Source organism: Nesoenas mayeri, assembly GCF_963082525.1.
Source record: "Nesoenas mayeri genome assembly, chromosome: 1".
NCBI lineage: Eukaryota > Metazoa > Chordata > Aves > Columbiformes > Columbidae > Nesoenas > Nesoenas mayeri.
In genome coordinates, this window is record NC_137541.1 from 75740263 (window position 1) to 75759058 (window position 18796).

Here is an 18796-nt window from a genome sequence, read left to right on the forward strand (position 1 = left end):
GTTCAGCCTGGGGAAAAGGAGGCTGAGGGGAGACCTTATTGCTGTCTACAACTCCCTGAAAGGAGGTTGTAGCGTGGAGGGTGTTGGTAGCAAGGGATAGGGCAAGAGGCAGTGGCCTCAAGTTGTGCCAGGGGAGGTTCAGATTGGATATTAGGAAACATTGCTTCACAGAAAGGGTTGTCAGGTATTGAACAGGCTTCTTGAGTGTCTCTTCCAACCAAAACGATTTTGTGATTTGATCATTGTTATACTCCTCTGTGTGAACAACAGTACAGTTGTGATCCTCACTCTGTTACACCTACCTCACTTCTGAAGGAAGTAGACGATGCAGAAACACTGTAACTGTGAAAAGGCAGAACTTGTCCTTTAATCTGCCTCACTAATATTTTCTGAAAACAATGTGTCTATTTCCAGTCTCAATAATGCTTATTTTACACAGGGGTGGATTATTTGACTTTAGTATTTGACGTCTCCTTTACAGTAGTTTGGTGAAGAGCAGACTTGCACCTAGACCCACTGAAGTCATGCAAGGCCATACACTTTTGAAGTCCATTTCAGATTTCCACTGTTAGACTGAGAATAGTCTGTAGGTTGCTATGATTTTCTCTCAGCTGAACTGACAAGCTATATGACACTAGCATGCCTCCTGAGATATAATTTTCACTTGGTGCTATTAGTAAGTGAAGTGGTACACATTTGTTCTGTGTATCAATTCCCAGTTTCTGCAGTACTTATGCCCTGAAGGGATGTTTCACTGTTTTCTATAAATTCTGCAGATCTGTTGGTACCATTGTCACTTTTGAAGGATTCCATTTGTTCTGACTAGCTTATAAATGACTTAGATTACCTTAATTATTTGTCATCTGAAATATTATTAATTTTTAGATTATCTGCAATACTGCATACTTTGGTTCCAGAGCTCCTTTATTTTAAGGCTTATGAGGAAGGACAGGGTGTGATGAAGTTCTATCACCTAAGTAATATCATTAATGTGTGTTGCTTCTCATTTTCATTTGCTTTTTGACTGATTTTTTCTTCATACTGTCTTGCTTTACTGGTTGATACCTAGGAGGATGATTCTAGGACACCAAACTCGTCTTGTGCATTCCCTGTCTGCTCACAGGCAAGAGAATCACATTTTGTCTCATCCTTTCCTTTTTCACCACACATCCAGTGCAAGAGCACCTGGGATTGGAGAGCATTTAATCCTAATTTGTCACTTAATCTGTGGCTTGTTAGTTATGGTTTAGTCACATGGTCAAATTACTGCATATTAGTACATTGTCATATGTGGAGTGAATCACAGTAAATATGCCTATGTATGACCTTAGTTCAAAAGAAATACCAAGTAATTTGGTTTCATTTAATATGCAATGAAGGATTAATTTAAATCATGTTACCTCTTATTACTATGCTACTACCCAAAAAGGTAAGTAAGAATATTTTAAATGTATTGTATTATTATGCAAAGCTAGTACAGTGGTGATTAAAGTATTCTATTCTAATAAATATTTCAATTAATAATTTAGTTCTCAATGTATCCTCTTATTCTTTTAAGTAAAGGCATTTTTTTACTTAACAGTTTCCATTCTGCCATCAGCCAGAATTAAACAGATGGCCTGATAGGCTTAGTTGACTATGTGTTGACTTGGGAAATTTTTATTTTTAAAAATCTTGCTTGTACAGTTATAGGGTAACTTGATCGTGGAACCAAAATAAACCTGCCTTTTTTTTTTTTTTTTTTTGGTTAGAAGATTTTAAGGAGAAGATATTGTTTCTTAAATTGGCATTTGATTTGCTTTTAGATGACATAGTCCTATTTACCCTGTTCAAATCCTGTTACAGTGCTCTGGGTCTGGGAAGCTTGTCTGACTTGACTTAGAGATCGAAGAAACAGGTTGCCACCATTTTCTAAGTCAGCACCTGTGGCTTGAGTCTTGGTAACTTAGCATGTGGGCTTTCATTCCCATTGACTGTAAAGTATGTTATATGATTTTAAACCTCTGTCATTGTACATTTACTGTGAACGAGGAGCATAAGTGTGGGAAACACTGAAACTCGGTGGGCAGTCAGTTGGTAAAGCGTCAGATGTGTACTTGTCAGTCCTTAAACTGATACTAATGTCTCCAGCCAAGTTATTTTCCTCATTATTTCAATATAAAAACAACAGTTCCAGATTTGAATTAGGATTTTTCCTGTATGAGTTTCCAATTTCACAGCTGAGAAGCAAAAGTCACCAACAATTAGAAGAAAGCAGAGCGTTGAGTGAGGTTGATCTCTATCACCATTACAGTGATAGCTTTCAAAGCCAAACTTCTTTTCCTTTTTTGGCTGCATGCTGGCAACACTACTAGAAACTCAGAAAGGACATCCTCTGTGCTCCTCACATACTCAGCTGATTGCTAGCCATGTAAAAAGAGGCATCACCAGGCTTGCACTTCACTTCATGGGAGCCTGGAGTTCCTGCAGCATCGCTGCCCTTGGCTGTCAGGTATCTGAGAGGGTGAGCCTTCAGCCTTCTTCACTCTCAACCCCACTCTAATTCTTATCTTTGTGGGGCACTAGAAGTCCAGCTGAAATATGAAGTAATCGGATTCAGCGTGGGTTTGAGTGTACTGACCTGGCTTGCAGACAAATCCAGTCTGCTGCTCAGTATTTACCAGTTGATAGGGTAGAGTTCAATGTGTCTCAAGATGGTCAGAGGGAAAAAATAAATCACAGAAAACTGATGAATATAATGGGTTCTTTTTTTCTAGTGGACATACGTATTTAAAATAATAATGTATCCCTATACATTCCACCACAGATAAATCCTAACCTGTGTTGCTGAAGTCAAAGTCTTATTTTAAACTTTTTTATTGTAGTTTATTCTCAGTGTTAGACTGGACTATAGAATATCCTACATGCTGTCTATCTATAAGAGGGAGTTCGGGGAAAATAATGAAAACGTTGAGAGTTCTCCAGCATCTCCACCTGACACACCAGGGATTGCCTCAGGTAAATGTCACTGTTGTATTGCAATGTAGAATAATTTTGTGTAGACTACTGCAAACAATGAATGCAACTACACCAGAAAGATTCATGCAGCTTAAAGTTGAAAAGCTTGTGGAAAACCAAAAGGAATCCCATAAAAACAAGACTTCTGCTGGCCTGTCCTCCTCTAACAAAAATGTGATTCCTTTTTCCCATAATGAGAATTTATTCTCTTATTTGTATTCTTCCAAAAACACCACATGGTGACAAATGTAGTGGAGGGTAGATAATGAAAAAATGATTGGGCTTTGATGAAGACAGATTTAAGTGAGGTGAATGTGGGATAGGAATGGAGTGGCTTTCCAGGAAACATTCCTGTGCACACAGAAGTGCTCCAAAGGCTGAGAGCTGTCTGTGTGACCGCCTTCAAGTAGGGGAGATTTGCTTTAATTGGAGGTGCTGTATTACAGGGCAGTGGCTAAGGAATGCTGAAGTCTTAAGTAGAAAGATATATTAAAGCTATTCTAAGGCAAAATGATGGTGTGGCAAATGATTTGGCCAATGATAAATATCCTAAACTTCATGTCTCTCATTTAGCTGCTTTGTGGGTGTTTGCTCATCTAAAAAAACCCAAACCAAAACCCAGTAAGTTTCATATTCCCTGTCATGTGAGGGTCACTGGTGGTGGTTTGTACAGCTCCTAGCACCACAAGGCTCTGGTTCATCACTATAATTTGGCTCTCGCTCAGTAACACACAGTTGAACTCTGTCCCTTGTCCTGTTTCTTCCCTACTACTCTTGCAGACTGCAAGTTTTGCCTAGTTGAGGAACGCATAGTTAAACTTTTATGTGATAACATCTACTTTAAAGAGGAACAGAGTTCCATTTTGCTGTCAAGATTAAACAATGATCACGGGATTATTTTTTTTTTTGCAGCAATTGTTCCTGATATAGATGAAATTGCAGCTCAGGCTGAAACCATGTTTGCTGGCAGGTATATTCTCTCAAGTTTTACCTCTCTATATTAATGTCTTTGTTCACGTTGGTATTTCTCATGGACAATCTCTGTCTATTCTATGTGTGTTTACGTGCCCCTTTTTCTTCCTTTTGCTACTTGTTATTACATAGACAGAAAGTGCCAGAAAAGACCTGGATTTCTTACAAGAAAACAGCCCAGTGGGTATGGATGGTTGTGGAACTGGAAATTACCATCCTCTTAGTTGTAAGAAAGTTGGTAGAAAGTTTTTGCCATGTCCCCAAAGGAGCTGGGGATGTTATACAGGTGTATTGGGCTAAAAGGCACTAAGTATTTATTTATTTTATAATGCCTCACATGTTTGCTGGTGTACCTTATGGCTGTAGTCCTAAATTTCTTGCATCAGTAGGTTACTGTTGACCCTCAGGATTTCTTATAGACCACATGATCTGTTGTCATTGCACCTTGTCTTTGAACTTATTAAGGAAGTTATGTTGACAATAATTTCTTTCCTGACTCCTCGAAGCAACTGTGGACAACTTGCCATGATCTTCTGGACCATCAGAGGCCTATAGATCACAAGTTATGCTTGCAGAGTTTTGAAAGTGGTTTCAGCTACGCTGTGAACAACAAAAAAAAAGAAGCGTGGAAAATATCCACACTGGAGAGTTATTACTGTTGTCACTATATTGGTTTAATTTTATGGGTATAATTATGCCAGTAAAAATGAATTCCATTTAGACAAGGCTGTAGACTTTAAAGTTTTTCTTGGAGCTAGGGAGAAGGATCCACAATATGGGTGTTCAGATCTTTCTTTTCTCAGTCCCTTATGCGTTCTCAATCTTTACCAGTGAGAACGATGCCTCCAGTCCTCTCCCTGAACTCTCGTAATGTAAAACAACACACAGCCCTTGGCATCTGCATCTTTAAAATGAACAGGGAGACTGAATGGTTTCTTAGAAACATTATTTCTGCTTTGATATGTTAAATGTAAATCTGCTTTCTGCTGTTCCAGATTATAAATATGATTCCAGAAATATCATGTTTTTGGCAATTCTTACTATTTTTGAGCTTATTTTTTCTTAAATGAAATTTTAATAGCAGCTGAAAAGGCAAAGATTGAAAAGGAAAGGGCCAAATTAATCTCTGGTGAAATGCTATTTACTTCAATTAATTTGGTTTGGGGATGAGCTTAGCATAACTTATCCAAGACATAAATGAATGTTTTTGCAGTATGGATTTTAATCATAATATTTGACACATTTCATACATATTTATTTTCATTCTGTAGTGTCCATTCTGCAACAAGATTGCTGCAACAGCAGATAACTGTACAATTGAAGTCCATATAAAATATGTTAAAGTGATGTTTATAGTTTCCACCCTGCAGCGTATTTGATTTGCTTTTAAGAGCTCTGTCAATGAAGTTTGTGTGTACAGGCATATTTATGTCAAAAGCTTTTATTTTTTCTTATTTATTTGACTTTATTTAGTTCTTTTTTCCCACTTTGTTGCAGAAAGGAGAAGAATGCGGTTCAGCTTGATGATGAAGGAGGCAGAACTTTTTTACGGGTCCTCATTCACCTCATCATGCATGACTACCCTCCTTTGCTCTCAGGTGCTCTGCATCTGCTATTTAAGCATTTCAGCCAGAGAGCAGAAGTTCTACAAGCATTTAAACAGGTATAGAATCATAGAATCACAGGATGTCCTGACTTGGAAAGGACCCACAAGGATCATCGAGTCCAACTGCTGTCCCTGCACAGGACAACCCCACAGTTCACACCATGTGTCTGAGGGCCTTGTCCAGTCTCTTCTTGAACACTGTCAGGCTTGGGGCCATGACACGTCCCTGGGGAGCCTGTTCCAGTGCTCCAACACCCTCTGGGGGAAGAACCTTTTCCTAATGTCCAACCTAAACCTCCCCTGGCACATTTTCCTGCCGTTCCCTCGGGTTCTGTTGGTCACCAGAGAGAAGAGATCAGCACTTGTCCCTCTTCCTCCCCTTGTGAGGAAGCTGTAGCCAACATGAGGTCTCCCCTCAGGATCCTCTTCTCCAGGCTGAACGAACCAAGTGACTTTAGCTAGTCCTCGTATGGCTTCCCCTCCAAACCCTTGGGCACAGCTTTATTCCAGGAAACTGACTGTGGGGAAAATATTTCCAAAGGCTGTTTTACTTACCCAAATTGCTGTTTGTAGCATGACAGTGTTTTTTCCTTAAAAGTCCAAATTCAGCAGAAATTTTGTTGTTGTTGTTAGAGTTGAACATATGTGCTAGTGTATATTATAGTTACGCATCCAGAAATAGTTGTTTCTGGCATTGCGTTCACAGAGTCACAGAATGGTTGGGGTTGGAAGGAACCTCTGGAGATCATCTAGTCCAGACCCCCTGCTAAAGCTGAAAATGTAGGTCTCTGGTCACAGCTGGGACACACACATCTCACAGTGAGACATGGTGTAGTGATCCCTCAGAGAGAGTGTTGTTAGCTTATGTTCTGCCAGCAGTGTACCAGTGTCAGCAGTAAGACTTTCCTGTCTTCAGGGCTATTTTGGGTGGGGACAAAGTTCTCTTGTCATTCATGTGGTGTGTCCCATTCTAATTCAGGTGTCTTCAAATTGCGCCCCGCTGCATGATACAGACAGGGCCCATATAACAGGAAGGGAGTAATAAAGCCAAGCCTGTTCTCAGCTTTTATTCCTTCTCTTCAATAGCGGTGCATGTGCAGGCTCCATGTGTCCGTGGATTAGGATGGGCAGATCTGCTGTCATGGGGTTGGATGACAGAGACACCTCTCTTACATAACCCTGTGTAACATATGTCGATAAGACCATCTGATGCTTATTTCAGGAGATTGACAGCGTGTTGTCTCATCCTTATGTAAGATGTGGAGGTTTTTCTTGTTTAAAAACAGATGAATGATAAAAGACCTGGAAAGCTTTTGTTTAATGTTTGTCTAGCGCAGCATAATGGCCTCCCACCAGGTTGTTAGAGTTAGGCCATGCTGGTTTGTTGCATGAATAGTTGTTATCCCCAGGTAAGCAAGGGCCGAGTAGCCTAACATGTTTTCATAAGGGAAGGAAAAGGCAAATTGACAAGTAAACAAAAAAGACTGTAGAGAACATGGAATATTAATATCTACAGATGAGCAGTGTTCATAAATTCTGTAAAATAACAGGGTTTTGCAAAGCTAAGAGAAAAGATGATGAAAACTTTATATTACAAAATAGTCAATATTTGCCTGCAACTGGTTGTTTTTTTTAAAGAAGGTACCTATCATGTTCTTATCTGCCATGTGACCTTAATCTTTTATGTAACTGTGATTTCTTAATAGTGCTTATTGATTTACTGTAAAGATTGTTGTTAGTTTTTTGGAATATTCTCTTCATTAATAACCTTGGGAGCGCAAAGAGCATTACAAAGAAAGGAAAGATGTAAATCATGCTAAATGAAGAACTACAAATAACAGTGAAAAAACCCAGAGAATTTGAGCAGTAAAAAAAAAGTGAGATTAATCTTACTAAGAGGCAACCACTCAAATGGTGGGAAATTACATAAACCTGAAAGTCAGTTCGTGAGCTATATTCAAAGAGGTTTTTCTAAGCTGGCCTAACAATGTTGTAAATGTAATTTTAAAATATCTGATTATAGTGATGTAGGTGATCATTAAACTTGCTGGCTATTCTGACTTCCTTGGATATCCTGATTCCTGATCATATCATCCTCTTTTTTTTTTTTTTTTCCTCTTGTGAAGTACTGTGATGATAGGATAAGCTATTTGTAACTGTATTGTTTTAATAATGAGAGTCATAATAACTTCATCAGAGCTAACTCTGCATAGAACTCAAGGGCTTGTAAATATGCCCTTGTCCTGAAGATGTTTCACAGTGTATTAAAGAAGGTGAGAGAATGCTGTGAATGTTATAACTGTCCTGTTTTGGTTAACCACAATCTCTAGTTCTCTTAAAAGTTTTTGATAAATGGGGGCTAAAAATGTGTGCCATGTTTCAGTTTCATAGAGAAGGTTACATAAAACACCTGGAAAGAGGGACTTAGAATGGAAACTGTCAAACGAATTACCCAGGCATAAGTGTTGATGGTGCTGCTGTAATAGCTTCACAATTTTCTGTATTTCCAGGTTCAGTTGCTGGTGTCTAATCAAGATGTTGATAACTATAAGCAAATCAAGGCTGATCTTGATCAACTACGTCTGACTGTAGAAAAATCAGAATTGTGGGTTGAGAAGAGCAGCAATTATGAGAGTGGAGAGGTGGGCGACGGTCAAACCAAAGGGGGAGAAGAGCCAATAGAGGTGGGTTTAAAGCCTTTGCTGCCAGAATTGTTTCAATATTGATAGGGAGTTTAATGAACAACTGCACATTTGTGGTCTGGTTAATCAAGGCAGCAAAGCGAGAATGTACAGCATTTTGACTGAGCTTTAAGATTAAACAGAATAGGAGGCAAAACCTCTTTTATCAATGTGTTTAGTGTTCTCTTTCTGTTTGCTTTCAGTAACTGTGTTCTTATGTCACAGACCTGCCTTGTGAGCAAGCCACAGTGTATGGCATCATTCTGTGATCAAGGAAGTCATCTAGGGGTCACATGTTGACTTGCTGGAAGGAAGAAGGAGTAGCCGGAATCTGTTCCTGCAACTAGGGGAGAGGAGCACCATCAAACCCATTTTTTCAAACTTGACAACTAATTCCACTTTCTGGCAAACATGAGACTGACCTCAAGAATATTGAGATTTTGTAGGCGAACTAACACATTTTTTTTTAACCTTGTCATCCCACACTCTCGGGGTATATTCTGCTCTGAGAAACTTTAGAACTTGAATCTTGAACCATGAAGATATGATTTTTTAAAATCCAATTTATTAAAAAATTTTGTTTTCAGTGAAAACTGAGATCCTTGTGTAGTCACCCAACTCCAATATGAACCTTTAAGAAAATTTAAAGTGTTGCAAGAGTTGCTATAGTTGAGGTTTGTGGCATAACAGTAGGCAGAGCAGGCTTTCCCACTTTTCCATTTTTTATCAGAGGAAATGGGGAGAGACGAACAACTGTCAGCAGCGCTTTCCTTATTATCTTCTGTGGTAGAGTCTTTACTGGTGGCAAGAAAATGGGTAGGGAAGCGTGGTAAGAAGCCAAGTGGAAGTTATACAGCATTGTGAAGCCAGTGCATTGAGGAAAAGTAGAAGCCGTTGAGAAGAGACAGGATGTTTGCAGACTTCTATGACATATGTACGCTTGGCCTTTCAGATGGGAAAGCAGATTTTAGGTGGCTTCATAGGGGGGAAAATCCAGCACTTAAAGGGAGAAACCTGATTTCTTGGGACAGTGTAGGCCCTACTCTTTCTTTGATATAACTTATATGAATTTAGTGGTGTTGGAACTGGGGAGGAATCTGGACTTTATGAGCTTAAGTATGTAGGGTTTCCTACTTTCTTTCCTCAGGCATAGCTCTAGTAGGAAAGAAAATATTCCTTTATATATTTAATGAATGGAAAAGGTAATGGGGAAATTGCAGAAGAATATCTACAAGGTTTTTTAGCTAAAATGTGTTTCAGAAGTGTAATAAGGTCATTTCTATTCCTACAGATAACCCTGATAGCAAAGAAACTCCAGCAAGAGGGGACAAAACAATGTGCTTTAAACAGAAGCATCTCTAAATGGGATATTTTCCTTTTTTTTTTCCTTTTTCCCCTTGAGGCATCCATGGGTCTGTATGGATTAACAGTGCTTCAGCAGATGCACAGTGTTATCTCTGGTAGATCTGAAAGACTATTGTATCAGAACAGTAATATGTAATCTGCACAACAGGTTAGACCATCTGGTGGTAATTCCATGAGAGCTGTGTGAGGTTACAATAGCTCAGAACCTCGTCCATTATTTTTTCCCCTGTTAAATTATTCTTTGACACTCAGGAAATGCTTTAACCTGGCAAAACTCCTTTGGATAGTGAACACTGTCTTTGAGATGTTAAGTCAGACGTAAGAGGTGACGTGCTGGTCATAATCTACAATGTGTGAAGCAGGTGGCTAGCTTTGAGCAGATAAACATCCCTGTGAGATCCCATGCTTTCTTGGAATGGATGCTGGGTATTCAGTACTGAGCTGGATCAACCTCTAGGTCTTTAGGGAATAGGCTTCATTTCCCTGTGCTTATTTTTTCCTAAACAACATCAAAGCATGCATAAGGGCTTAAATTACATTCCAGAACAGTGTTATGTTAAGCTCAGGTTTCTGTCCATATAGAAACACATTGCAAGATTGGCATAAGAGTTTAAAAAAACTACTTATATTTTTTTGCCCTTAGGCTTTTGAGTCTTTCAGGGCAATTGTTTCCACCTTTCTTTCATAACTTGGAGGGGGCTAGAGACTTACTTTTTGTTTGGTAGTCACATGGCTCCAGAAATGGGATTTGTAGAAGAAAGGCGCTGTTCTTCTAAAGAAAGTATCCAGAGTTCTCCACAGGAAGAACAATGAATCTTACATCCATGCAGGATCATCTTGATAGGAACTGGAGATCAGAATTATAAGAAAGAATGCTTAGAGTTAGGTCAGACATAAATTAGACACCATATAGTATTAGGAAGAAACGCTGAAATTGATCTCACATAATTGAGTCTTGCTTGAGAAGGGAAAAGCAGATAAAGCCTGTTTACTTCATTATCTCTAAAAAGGGTGGTATGAGTCTGTATAGACAGGATGGACTATGGAAAGTGTAGTCTTTTTTGTCCTGTCACTGAAGGATGCGTTGGTGATGTAGCACCAGAAACAGATCTGAGAAGGAGAAATAGTCTCAGTGAAAGGCCTCTCAAGTGAAGCTGGCTTACAGTGCAGTGCCATTTATAAAGCTGCTTGTTTTCACCATCTGCTGAGAAAATTCAGCAAGGTTTCAAGTGGTACAAACTCTCAGCACCCTTAAGCGCCTGGTGTTGCCTTTGCTCTCCTCTTTTTCTGGTCTGTGGCAGTTTGATTTGGTTCTGGGAATGTTTGAACAAACATCTCCTGAGATGTCAAATACAGGTTGAAACTGCAAACAGAAACTTCTGAGTGCTCCTTACTCTCCTAGTAAGTAAATCCAGGCTGTGGAGGGCACAGCTGTGCCACCGTGACGCTGACTGGTGCCTTGCACGGTTGTCCTGCTGAGGTGGGTGAGACGATGTCAGCACTGGGGAACTGCTCAGGCTGAAACCTGGAGGCTGTGAAGGAAGGATCTTAGGTCTGATGCAGAGCGATATCCTGCAGATGTTCTGAAGAGACGAAGTAGTCTTGGTCAGAAGATACCCTTTCCTAAAGGTGGGGAGAGATATGTGGAGGAGAATTTTTCTCAGTGCAAGCTCTATGACTCCCTATCCCCTATGGAGAAGTGTGACAAAGAATTGTCTTATCAAGGGGCATAATGAGGCAAGATATGCACCTGAGTGTCTCTGGTATCCCAGTGGTGTGATTATCACTTGATAACTACGACCCTGGCATACTCTTATGGGTTCAATAAACAGGTTTTTATTTTGTTAAGAGAAAGGATAGATTCAGCAATTTAATGCTGATCAGCACTTCCAGATAAGATGTATAGTTCACATGGATTATAAAACTACTTTGATTGAAGAAGAATGCGTATAAAAGTAACAGGTAAATTAATCTTGGTTAACCCACAGTCCCAGAACAGAGGAGGGTGGTTAATTATAGCAAAGAGCCTGAAATATCTTCCAAAATATTGATTCAAACAGCTAGAGAGAAGGCAGCGTGCATACTAACAAACCTAGACAAATAAAAATCCACTGTTGTTGCATAGATCAACATGACCACACTGAACAGCAGTGCTGACACAGTTATAAACAGCTTCCATGGCCAAATAGTGCAGCTGTACTTGCCCCACTGGAAATTAAGACCAGATGGGATTTATAGAACTCCTAATCTTCACCGTCAACTAAGAAAGTTCAGAGAGAGGTTTCAAGAGGTATAAACATTCAGATTGGTGTGCGCATGTGTGTTTTAGCATACTTCTCTTTTTTGAACAGTGGGAAGTTTGAGGACACAGTGAAACTCAGAAGCATACCTGTTTTGTTCTTTTTTTATACTATTATGCTGGTTTATATCCTTGTGTTTATACTGTGAGGCAGTCTCAAGATCTGCTACAGTTAATAATTTCAGCATCCAAAGTCCAATCTTTCAGTTTTTTGTGTTTCCTGATAAGAAAGGCTGACCACAGCTGGCAGCAGAAAAAAAAAAAGAAATCACTGCTGGTATTCTAGGTGACAGTATTTGTGTAGATGTTCTGTGTTTTGACTGAGGTATGGATGGAAAGGTGTTGGCAGTTACTTGCTGACTTTATTTCTGAAGCCAAAGCCCAGAGCATATGGCATCATGACTGGATGTTGCAGTTTAACATAAGGTTCTCATTTGTTTTTAAATCCTTTCCTGCATCATCCAGAGATAAGGACGGAAGTGTCCTCTTCATGGGAGGAACATCTGTAATTTCCACATGCTACTTGTTGTACTCTGGAGAGCCCCACCCTACTTATTTCAACTACAGAGGTCATCTTAAGCTCTCGTTCCAGACGTTTTATGTTCACATACACAGACTTTGTAATCTTTCCAGCTGTATTAGAGATTTTTGGAACAAGTGGTGGCTATTGAAATACATTTATGGTCTCTATTCTCATAGTAGCTAAATTCCTTGGGATGTGTAGTCTGTGATTTAGGGATGTATTCTCCTTTAGGAAGATAAACATGAACACGTAAAGTGATTGCCCCAAATCATGTTGGAAATTTGAAACAAAGGAAGGTCTTTAATGTTAATCTTTTCACTCACTGGACCAGTGGATAAAAAATAAATGAGTCTTTTTTCTTTATTATCTGTGTTATATCTGTTCTCTATGAGCTGCTATAATACTCCTTCACTTAGTGTTATTAAACATAACTAGTTCACGTTGAGGAAATTGCAATAGATCTCCACTTCTTGTGTGTTCTTTTTTACAGGAGTCAAATATTTTGAGTCCAATACAAGATGGGACCAAAAAACCCCAGATAGACAGCAATAAAAGCAATAACTACAATATTGTTAAAGAGGTTGGTACATCTACTAAGAAACTTGCTTGACATATTTGTTTGATAAGTAGATTTAGTAATTATTCTGAAATAATGCATTTTTGTTCGGTTTTGTGTGACGTGACTGATTCTTTGCTTGCTTGCATGCTTATTTATTTGTTTGTTTATTTATAGATTTTGATTCGACTCAGCAAACTTTGTGTTCAGAATAAAAAATGTCGGAATCAACAGCAGCGATTGCTGAAAAACATGGGTGCCCACTTGGTAGTCTTGGACCTTCTGCAAATACCCTACGAAAAGGTTATTCTCATAATTTTAGTGGTAAAGAACATGAACTTGGTAAAGGGAGAGGCCTCAAGAGGCCTGAGAATCAATGTGAATATTTTTTTTAACTGACTTCAGTCAATTGTGGTACAAACGCAAAACAATGATGCCATTTTTCTACCTTAATAATAATCCGTTTGGGCCTAAGTTTAAATATGGAACATATATAGAACAGTGTTTTTTAAGAACTTAATGTTTACTGCCTCAGGTACCTTGATGTCACTGCGCTATGATTCCATTCCTGAAATGGGCAAACCTTAGATCTGCAGTCACTGCCCAGTAAGAAATATTGATTTAATGGAGCTCCTGGCAGGGTATCTAAATTCCACTGTTGGGTACCGACATGAGGGCTATCATGGATACAGAAGATGGACAAAAAGCTGTCAAGGATCAAATCTGAAATAATTTCTTTGTTTCTGTGGTGGAAGCCTCTAACCTAGTTCTACTTGCAAGTTTTCAGAAGATAATGTGATTTTGTACTAATTTAGTGGCATTGAGCATACAAATTAATGCTCTAGGTAGCCTTTTAAAGAGCACATCTTTCTAGATGTGATAGGAAGCATTGATTGGAGATGCAACCTCTCCTGGGCTACATTTTCCTGAGTGTTAAACACTGATGTTATGATACAGACACTGGGTTCAACTGTCTTCAGTCAAATAGTGCTTGTCTGTATAGATGGTTCATCAACTTAGAGTTACAATACTATATGAGAGGAGCATAAAATAGGGATGAAACTAGACATATATTTGTGTGGGAGTATGTGTACGAACATATATATTCATGTAGGTGTACACACATATGCACACATACATCTGTTTCTATGCATAGCTATATAAAAACCAAAGCTTTTCAAAAGCTTAAAATCAATGCAGGTTCGAGAGGTTTTGTTGAAAACCAAGCCACTTTTTAAACTAGGAAATTATAACCATGCATGAGGAAATCTTGCTTTGAGTTTGTGGTCAAGTCATTTCAGAGTAAGGTACAACCACCACTGGACTCTGAAGGAAACCAGATCAGTTGCTTTCACAAGAGAGAATTCTTGCCCTATAAAGGCTCGGGAGAGTTGGTTTATTCCTGGCGAAATTCACATTGTGTGGTTTTAACAAGTATGTTTAGGTATGCCCAGCTGATTTTGTTTGTCTCTTCTTTCTACAGAGTGATGAAAAGATGAATGAAGTTATGAATCTAGCCCACACTTTTCTTCAGAATTTCTGTCGAGGAAATCCTCAGAATCAAGTTCTCCTCCACAAAAATCTCAACTTGTTCCTAACTCCAGGGGTAAGTATTCAGTTTTAAGGAGAATATTATGACTGGAAGTAAATTTGGACTTGCTGAAAAATGACAGTGTTAAATAAATAATTTCATTGAATTATGCCCTTTCTGCCTTCTCTGTCTTTGTATTTTCTCCCTTATCGTTGCTCTTTATGTCATTGTTTTTAATGTTGCCATTTTAAAAATGGAAAACAATATTACCTGTGGGGCTTACTGGAAATGTCTATGAACGTGTAGCACATCATCGCATTATGTTTAGCTTGACTGATCGTATTCATCGTAACTCACAGATGGACTGTAAGTCAAGGCAGAAGATGCTGTGACTGTGCTGTCATGAAGCTTGTGTGACAGCAGTATCAGACCCATACATTTTTGTTGATGATGCTTGCATTTGCTTCAATGAATCTAAGATTTGTTCCTTTATTAAATCATTATCTTTACAGTAAACCTCTTTGTCATGGTCCTTTGTGCATGTACATATGTACGTGAGTTTACAGATACAGTAATAAAGAATGATACCTGGCTCAGTGGCAGATCTACTGAGCAAAACATGCTTTTATTAGAAAAAGTGAGAGTATTAGGATTGTAGATCCCTGGCCTGTGTACATTATGAAGCATTTGTTCTGTTATTTTTTTATTTATGCTATTTTTGTGTGAAATTAGTGAAAAGCACTGAGCTGACCAGAGTGAGAACTAGCGCCCAGACCTCATTCTACCCAACACTGACACATAACTGAAGTGTCAAGTAGAGAGCCTGCTTGCACTTGCATTTCTGTTCTTTTGAAGTTAATCTTCTCATCATCCCACATTTTTTGTTCACACTGGGGTGCAAACTTGATATGGATTCCTTTCAGATGACACTAAACAGAAAGGTATACTCTAGGAGCACACCCTGACCTTCATGGGCCTTTAGTCCAATGGACCAAACTAGAGCAAGTTTGAAGTAAAAGCCCCAAGAATTCATGAAGTCTGGATGCTTGGTCCTCAGCAGCATCCCCTTCTTGCTACAGTTCTGTTCCTCTTGTACCGTGCTACCTGCCCATAGCAACACAGCCTCTGTAGTCAATGTGGAAAGTGATGTTCTCTCAGAGAGTGTGATCAGACTGTAGGTGCAGTGATTTGCCTGCTGGAAATGCCTGCCTCTGTCAACCACAGAGGGATCCAGAAGTAGCTGATCATCTTATTTGGTTGCTTCAATGCAAAGTTCGATGGTGAGCGGGATGAATGTGGTCTCAGTTGTCTTGTATACCACAGTTCGTACAGAGTGTTCTAGCAGTGTTGTGTGTGTCTTCACCTTCCATGTGGGCACAGATTTTGGTTATGTCCACTTTAGGACCAATTTTGTACTCACAGAAAAGTGTGGAGCAACCCCACCATAAATGAAAGCTAAGCCTTAAGGTCACTGATTAATCACTGCACTGGTGCACGGTGGATTTTTCTAGTTTCCCTTTACCCATGTGCCTTTCTCTAGTCTTGAGTCCTGTGAGTCTTTCAATTTCAAAAGAAATCTGCTCTTCTTACAAGGCTGTCTTGATTTAAATCTGTTTAGCTCCTGGAAGCTGAAACCATGCGGCACATCTTCACGAATAATTACCTTCTGTGTAATGAAATTAGTGAGAGAGTGGTGCAGCACTTTGTACACTGCATTGAGACCCATGGCCGTCATGTGGAATACCTGCGTTTCCTGCAGACCATTGTGAAAGCAGATGGCAAATATGTGAAAAAATGCCAAGACATGGTAATGACAGAGGTAAGTTAAGGGTTCATATGTTAATCGCTCCCGTGATGTCTTTTTAACACACTAGTATTTTGAGGTTGCTTTTTCTGCTCTTTATACCAATAGGATGTAATGGCATCGTTGCTTTAGAATTTTAAACGGTCTCACAAATAATGAATATTTTAGCAGAGTTTTTGGGAGTTTAATCTAATTTTGTAAGGCCATCTGTATAACTACTAGAAAGAAAATGTGAGTGTTAGCATGGTGATACAGAGATGTCTATTTGTAGATGATGTAGCATGGAAATCTCAGAGTTACATAAACCTTCATTTTCCTGTACTGTAATTGAGGATCCCATTTGCGCACCAAACTCGACATGTTGTGGCATGGTTTCACCGTATAAGAGGCTCTTACCTCTGTGGATTTGTCTAAATAGTATTGTAGACCATTTTTTAGCATGTAACCATGGTACAACTCTAGGTACTATTTTCTGCTTTTGTTTCTTTTGTTCCAGAGCATTTCTGTGAGAGTCAGTATGGCTACTCTAGTTTTAACTTGCTGAATTCGGAGTCTGACCCAGTAAATTCCGTAGAGTGGCTTGTGGACAAATCTTTATGCCAATAAAGTCACTGGAAAAATACCTAATTGGCTTCTCTGCAATTAGGATTTGGTATATAGTGCGCATGACAAATGAAGCCTTCAACTTGCAGACACTCATGCATTTAACTGTAATTATGTTAACAGTTCAGTGAGATTAATAAGTGGGTAAAGTTGAATACAGTGAAAAGTCCAGGTAGGATAAGAGTCCAAGGAACATTTTTCTTTACAAAGTGGGGGTTTTTTTTGTTTGTTTTTGGTTTTTTTAAGAGACACCTTCACAAAGAAAACAGCTCTGTTTGTGCTGTGAATAAAATTAAGCCCTGCTGAATTTTTTTTTCCACAGCAACAAAGAGAAAAAACTTCTGATTAAGAAAATAAAGCTGCAGCCTACGTGGATAACCTTTAATGGAATCCACCTGAACCTTTTCAATTTTAGTGAAGTGTTTTAACATGCAATATCAATTACAAGCCCCTTTGTCTTACATAATTCAAACAGTTCTTGTGCCTTTATGCTTTGAGATTTTTCCCCTTCTGCCACAGCTTCTTGTTGGTTTTTACTTTCTCAGCAAACAAAATTTTTAGATTTTTTCTCCATTTAAATGCATTTTGTTACTGACCTATAATAGCACGAAAATAAATTGTCATATTAAATTTTCAAGCTGACTGCATGATGAAAATTGAAAAGAGCTCAGATGTGACATTTACATCATGAGTCCTGCAAGAATTTACTGGGGATAGGGAGCACCCTTATTTTGATGAAAGAGGGTAAGATGATGATCTGTTCTAAAGGAATGTAGGAAATTGCAGATAAGTAATTATGATTTCTTGAAAAAGGATGCTAATAGTGAAAATTGAATGGCACTTGAATGGCAATCCAGTATAAAGGGACCAGTGTAGCCAAATGGTTGGAACTTGCCATGGAGTCAGGACAGTTTCTCAGCAGACAACTGAGATGTACTTTGTGACCTTAAACAAGTGGCTTAACTTCTTCTGTGCCTCCAGATGGGGCCTGTAAACAATTTACCACAAGACAAGACAGAGTATGAGTGTACAGCATCCCTCGACTACTCCTGTGTTTTCTTTTACCCACAGGAAGTATATTGTAGCTTTTTCCTGTTTACAGGGAGTCAGGGATAAACTGATCATATTTCCATGTTTTAGAAAGCACATACAGATGAAGGAGCACCATTGTGAGAGCGTACTTTCATAAAATACGTTGAACATTCCCAATCTGGCTTATTCACTTGTTTCGTATCTTTGGTCTCCATGTCTGTAGAGTGCTAGTAATGATGTTTACCAACCTAAAAGGTTCCTTAGGGCACTTTTTCTCATTACAAGCATGCTTTGAGGTTCCTGGAAGAACAGTGCCTATCAGCACAAACATTATTACAAGAGGGAAGGCAGAATTTGGTTTTGAACTAGATCAACGCAGCAGCAGAGTTTTCTATTATTTATAGTGTTCTGGAGTGATACATCACAGAGCATCAACAGTTGCTCTCATACTGACCCACCTTCATTTTACTTCCATAGAGTTCTTAACTTGTTGAAAATATACTTTAGTGGAAGGAAATGAGGAAATGCTTCTGGGTTGTTTTGTGTGTGTGTTTGTTGTGGTTTTCTTTTTTTTTTTTTGGTTTTTGTTTTGTTTTTTTGTTTTGTTTTTGGTTTTTTGTGTGCGTTTTTTTTGTTGTTTTTTTTTTTTTTTGTTGTTGTTGTTTTGTTTGTTTTGTTTTGTTTTTTGTTTTGTTTTGTTTTCCCATCACTGAGCTCATGATGCCCAATGAAAACTTTGGCCAACGCTAGATACTTCTCATATTTCTCTTCCTTTTCTGCTTTTAAAGGGACATCATTTTCTCTTCTTGGGTCAATGTTTGGATGCC

General features: G+C 38.8%; 1 protein-coding gene across 3 annotated transcripts in view; it reads left to right on the forward strand.

Moving 5' to 3' along the window:
- Positions 1–18796, forward strand: part of ITPR2 (inositol 1,4,5-trisphosphate receptor type 2) — a 266577-nt gene that overhangs the window by 107827 nt on the left and 139954 nt on the right. For all 3 annotated transcript variants that reach the window (XM_080342096.1, XM_080342097.1, XM_080342098.1), the window contains 8 exons: positions 2865–2997; positions 3910–3967; positions 5467–5632; positions 8086–8259; positions 12934–13023; positions 13177–13302; positions 14483–14605; positions 16149–16349. In XM_080342096.1, coding sequence (XP_080198222.1) covers positions 2865–2997; positions 3910–3967; positions 5467–5632; positions 8086–8259; positions 12934–13023; positions 13177–13302; positions 14483–14605; positions 16149–16349 — 1071 coding nt within the window. The remainder of the gene's footprint in view (positions 1–2864; positions 2998–3909; positions 3968–5466; positions 5633–8085; positions 8260–12933; positions 13024–13176; positions 13303–14482; positions 14606–16148; positions 16350–18796) is intronic.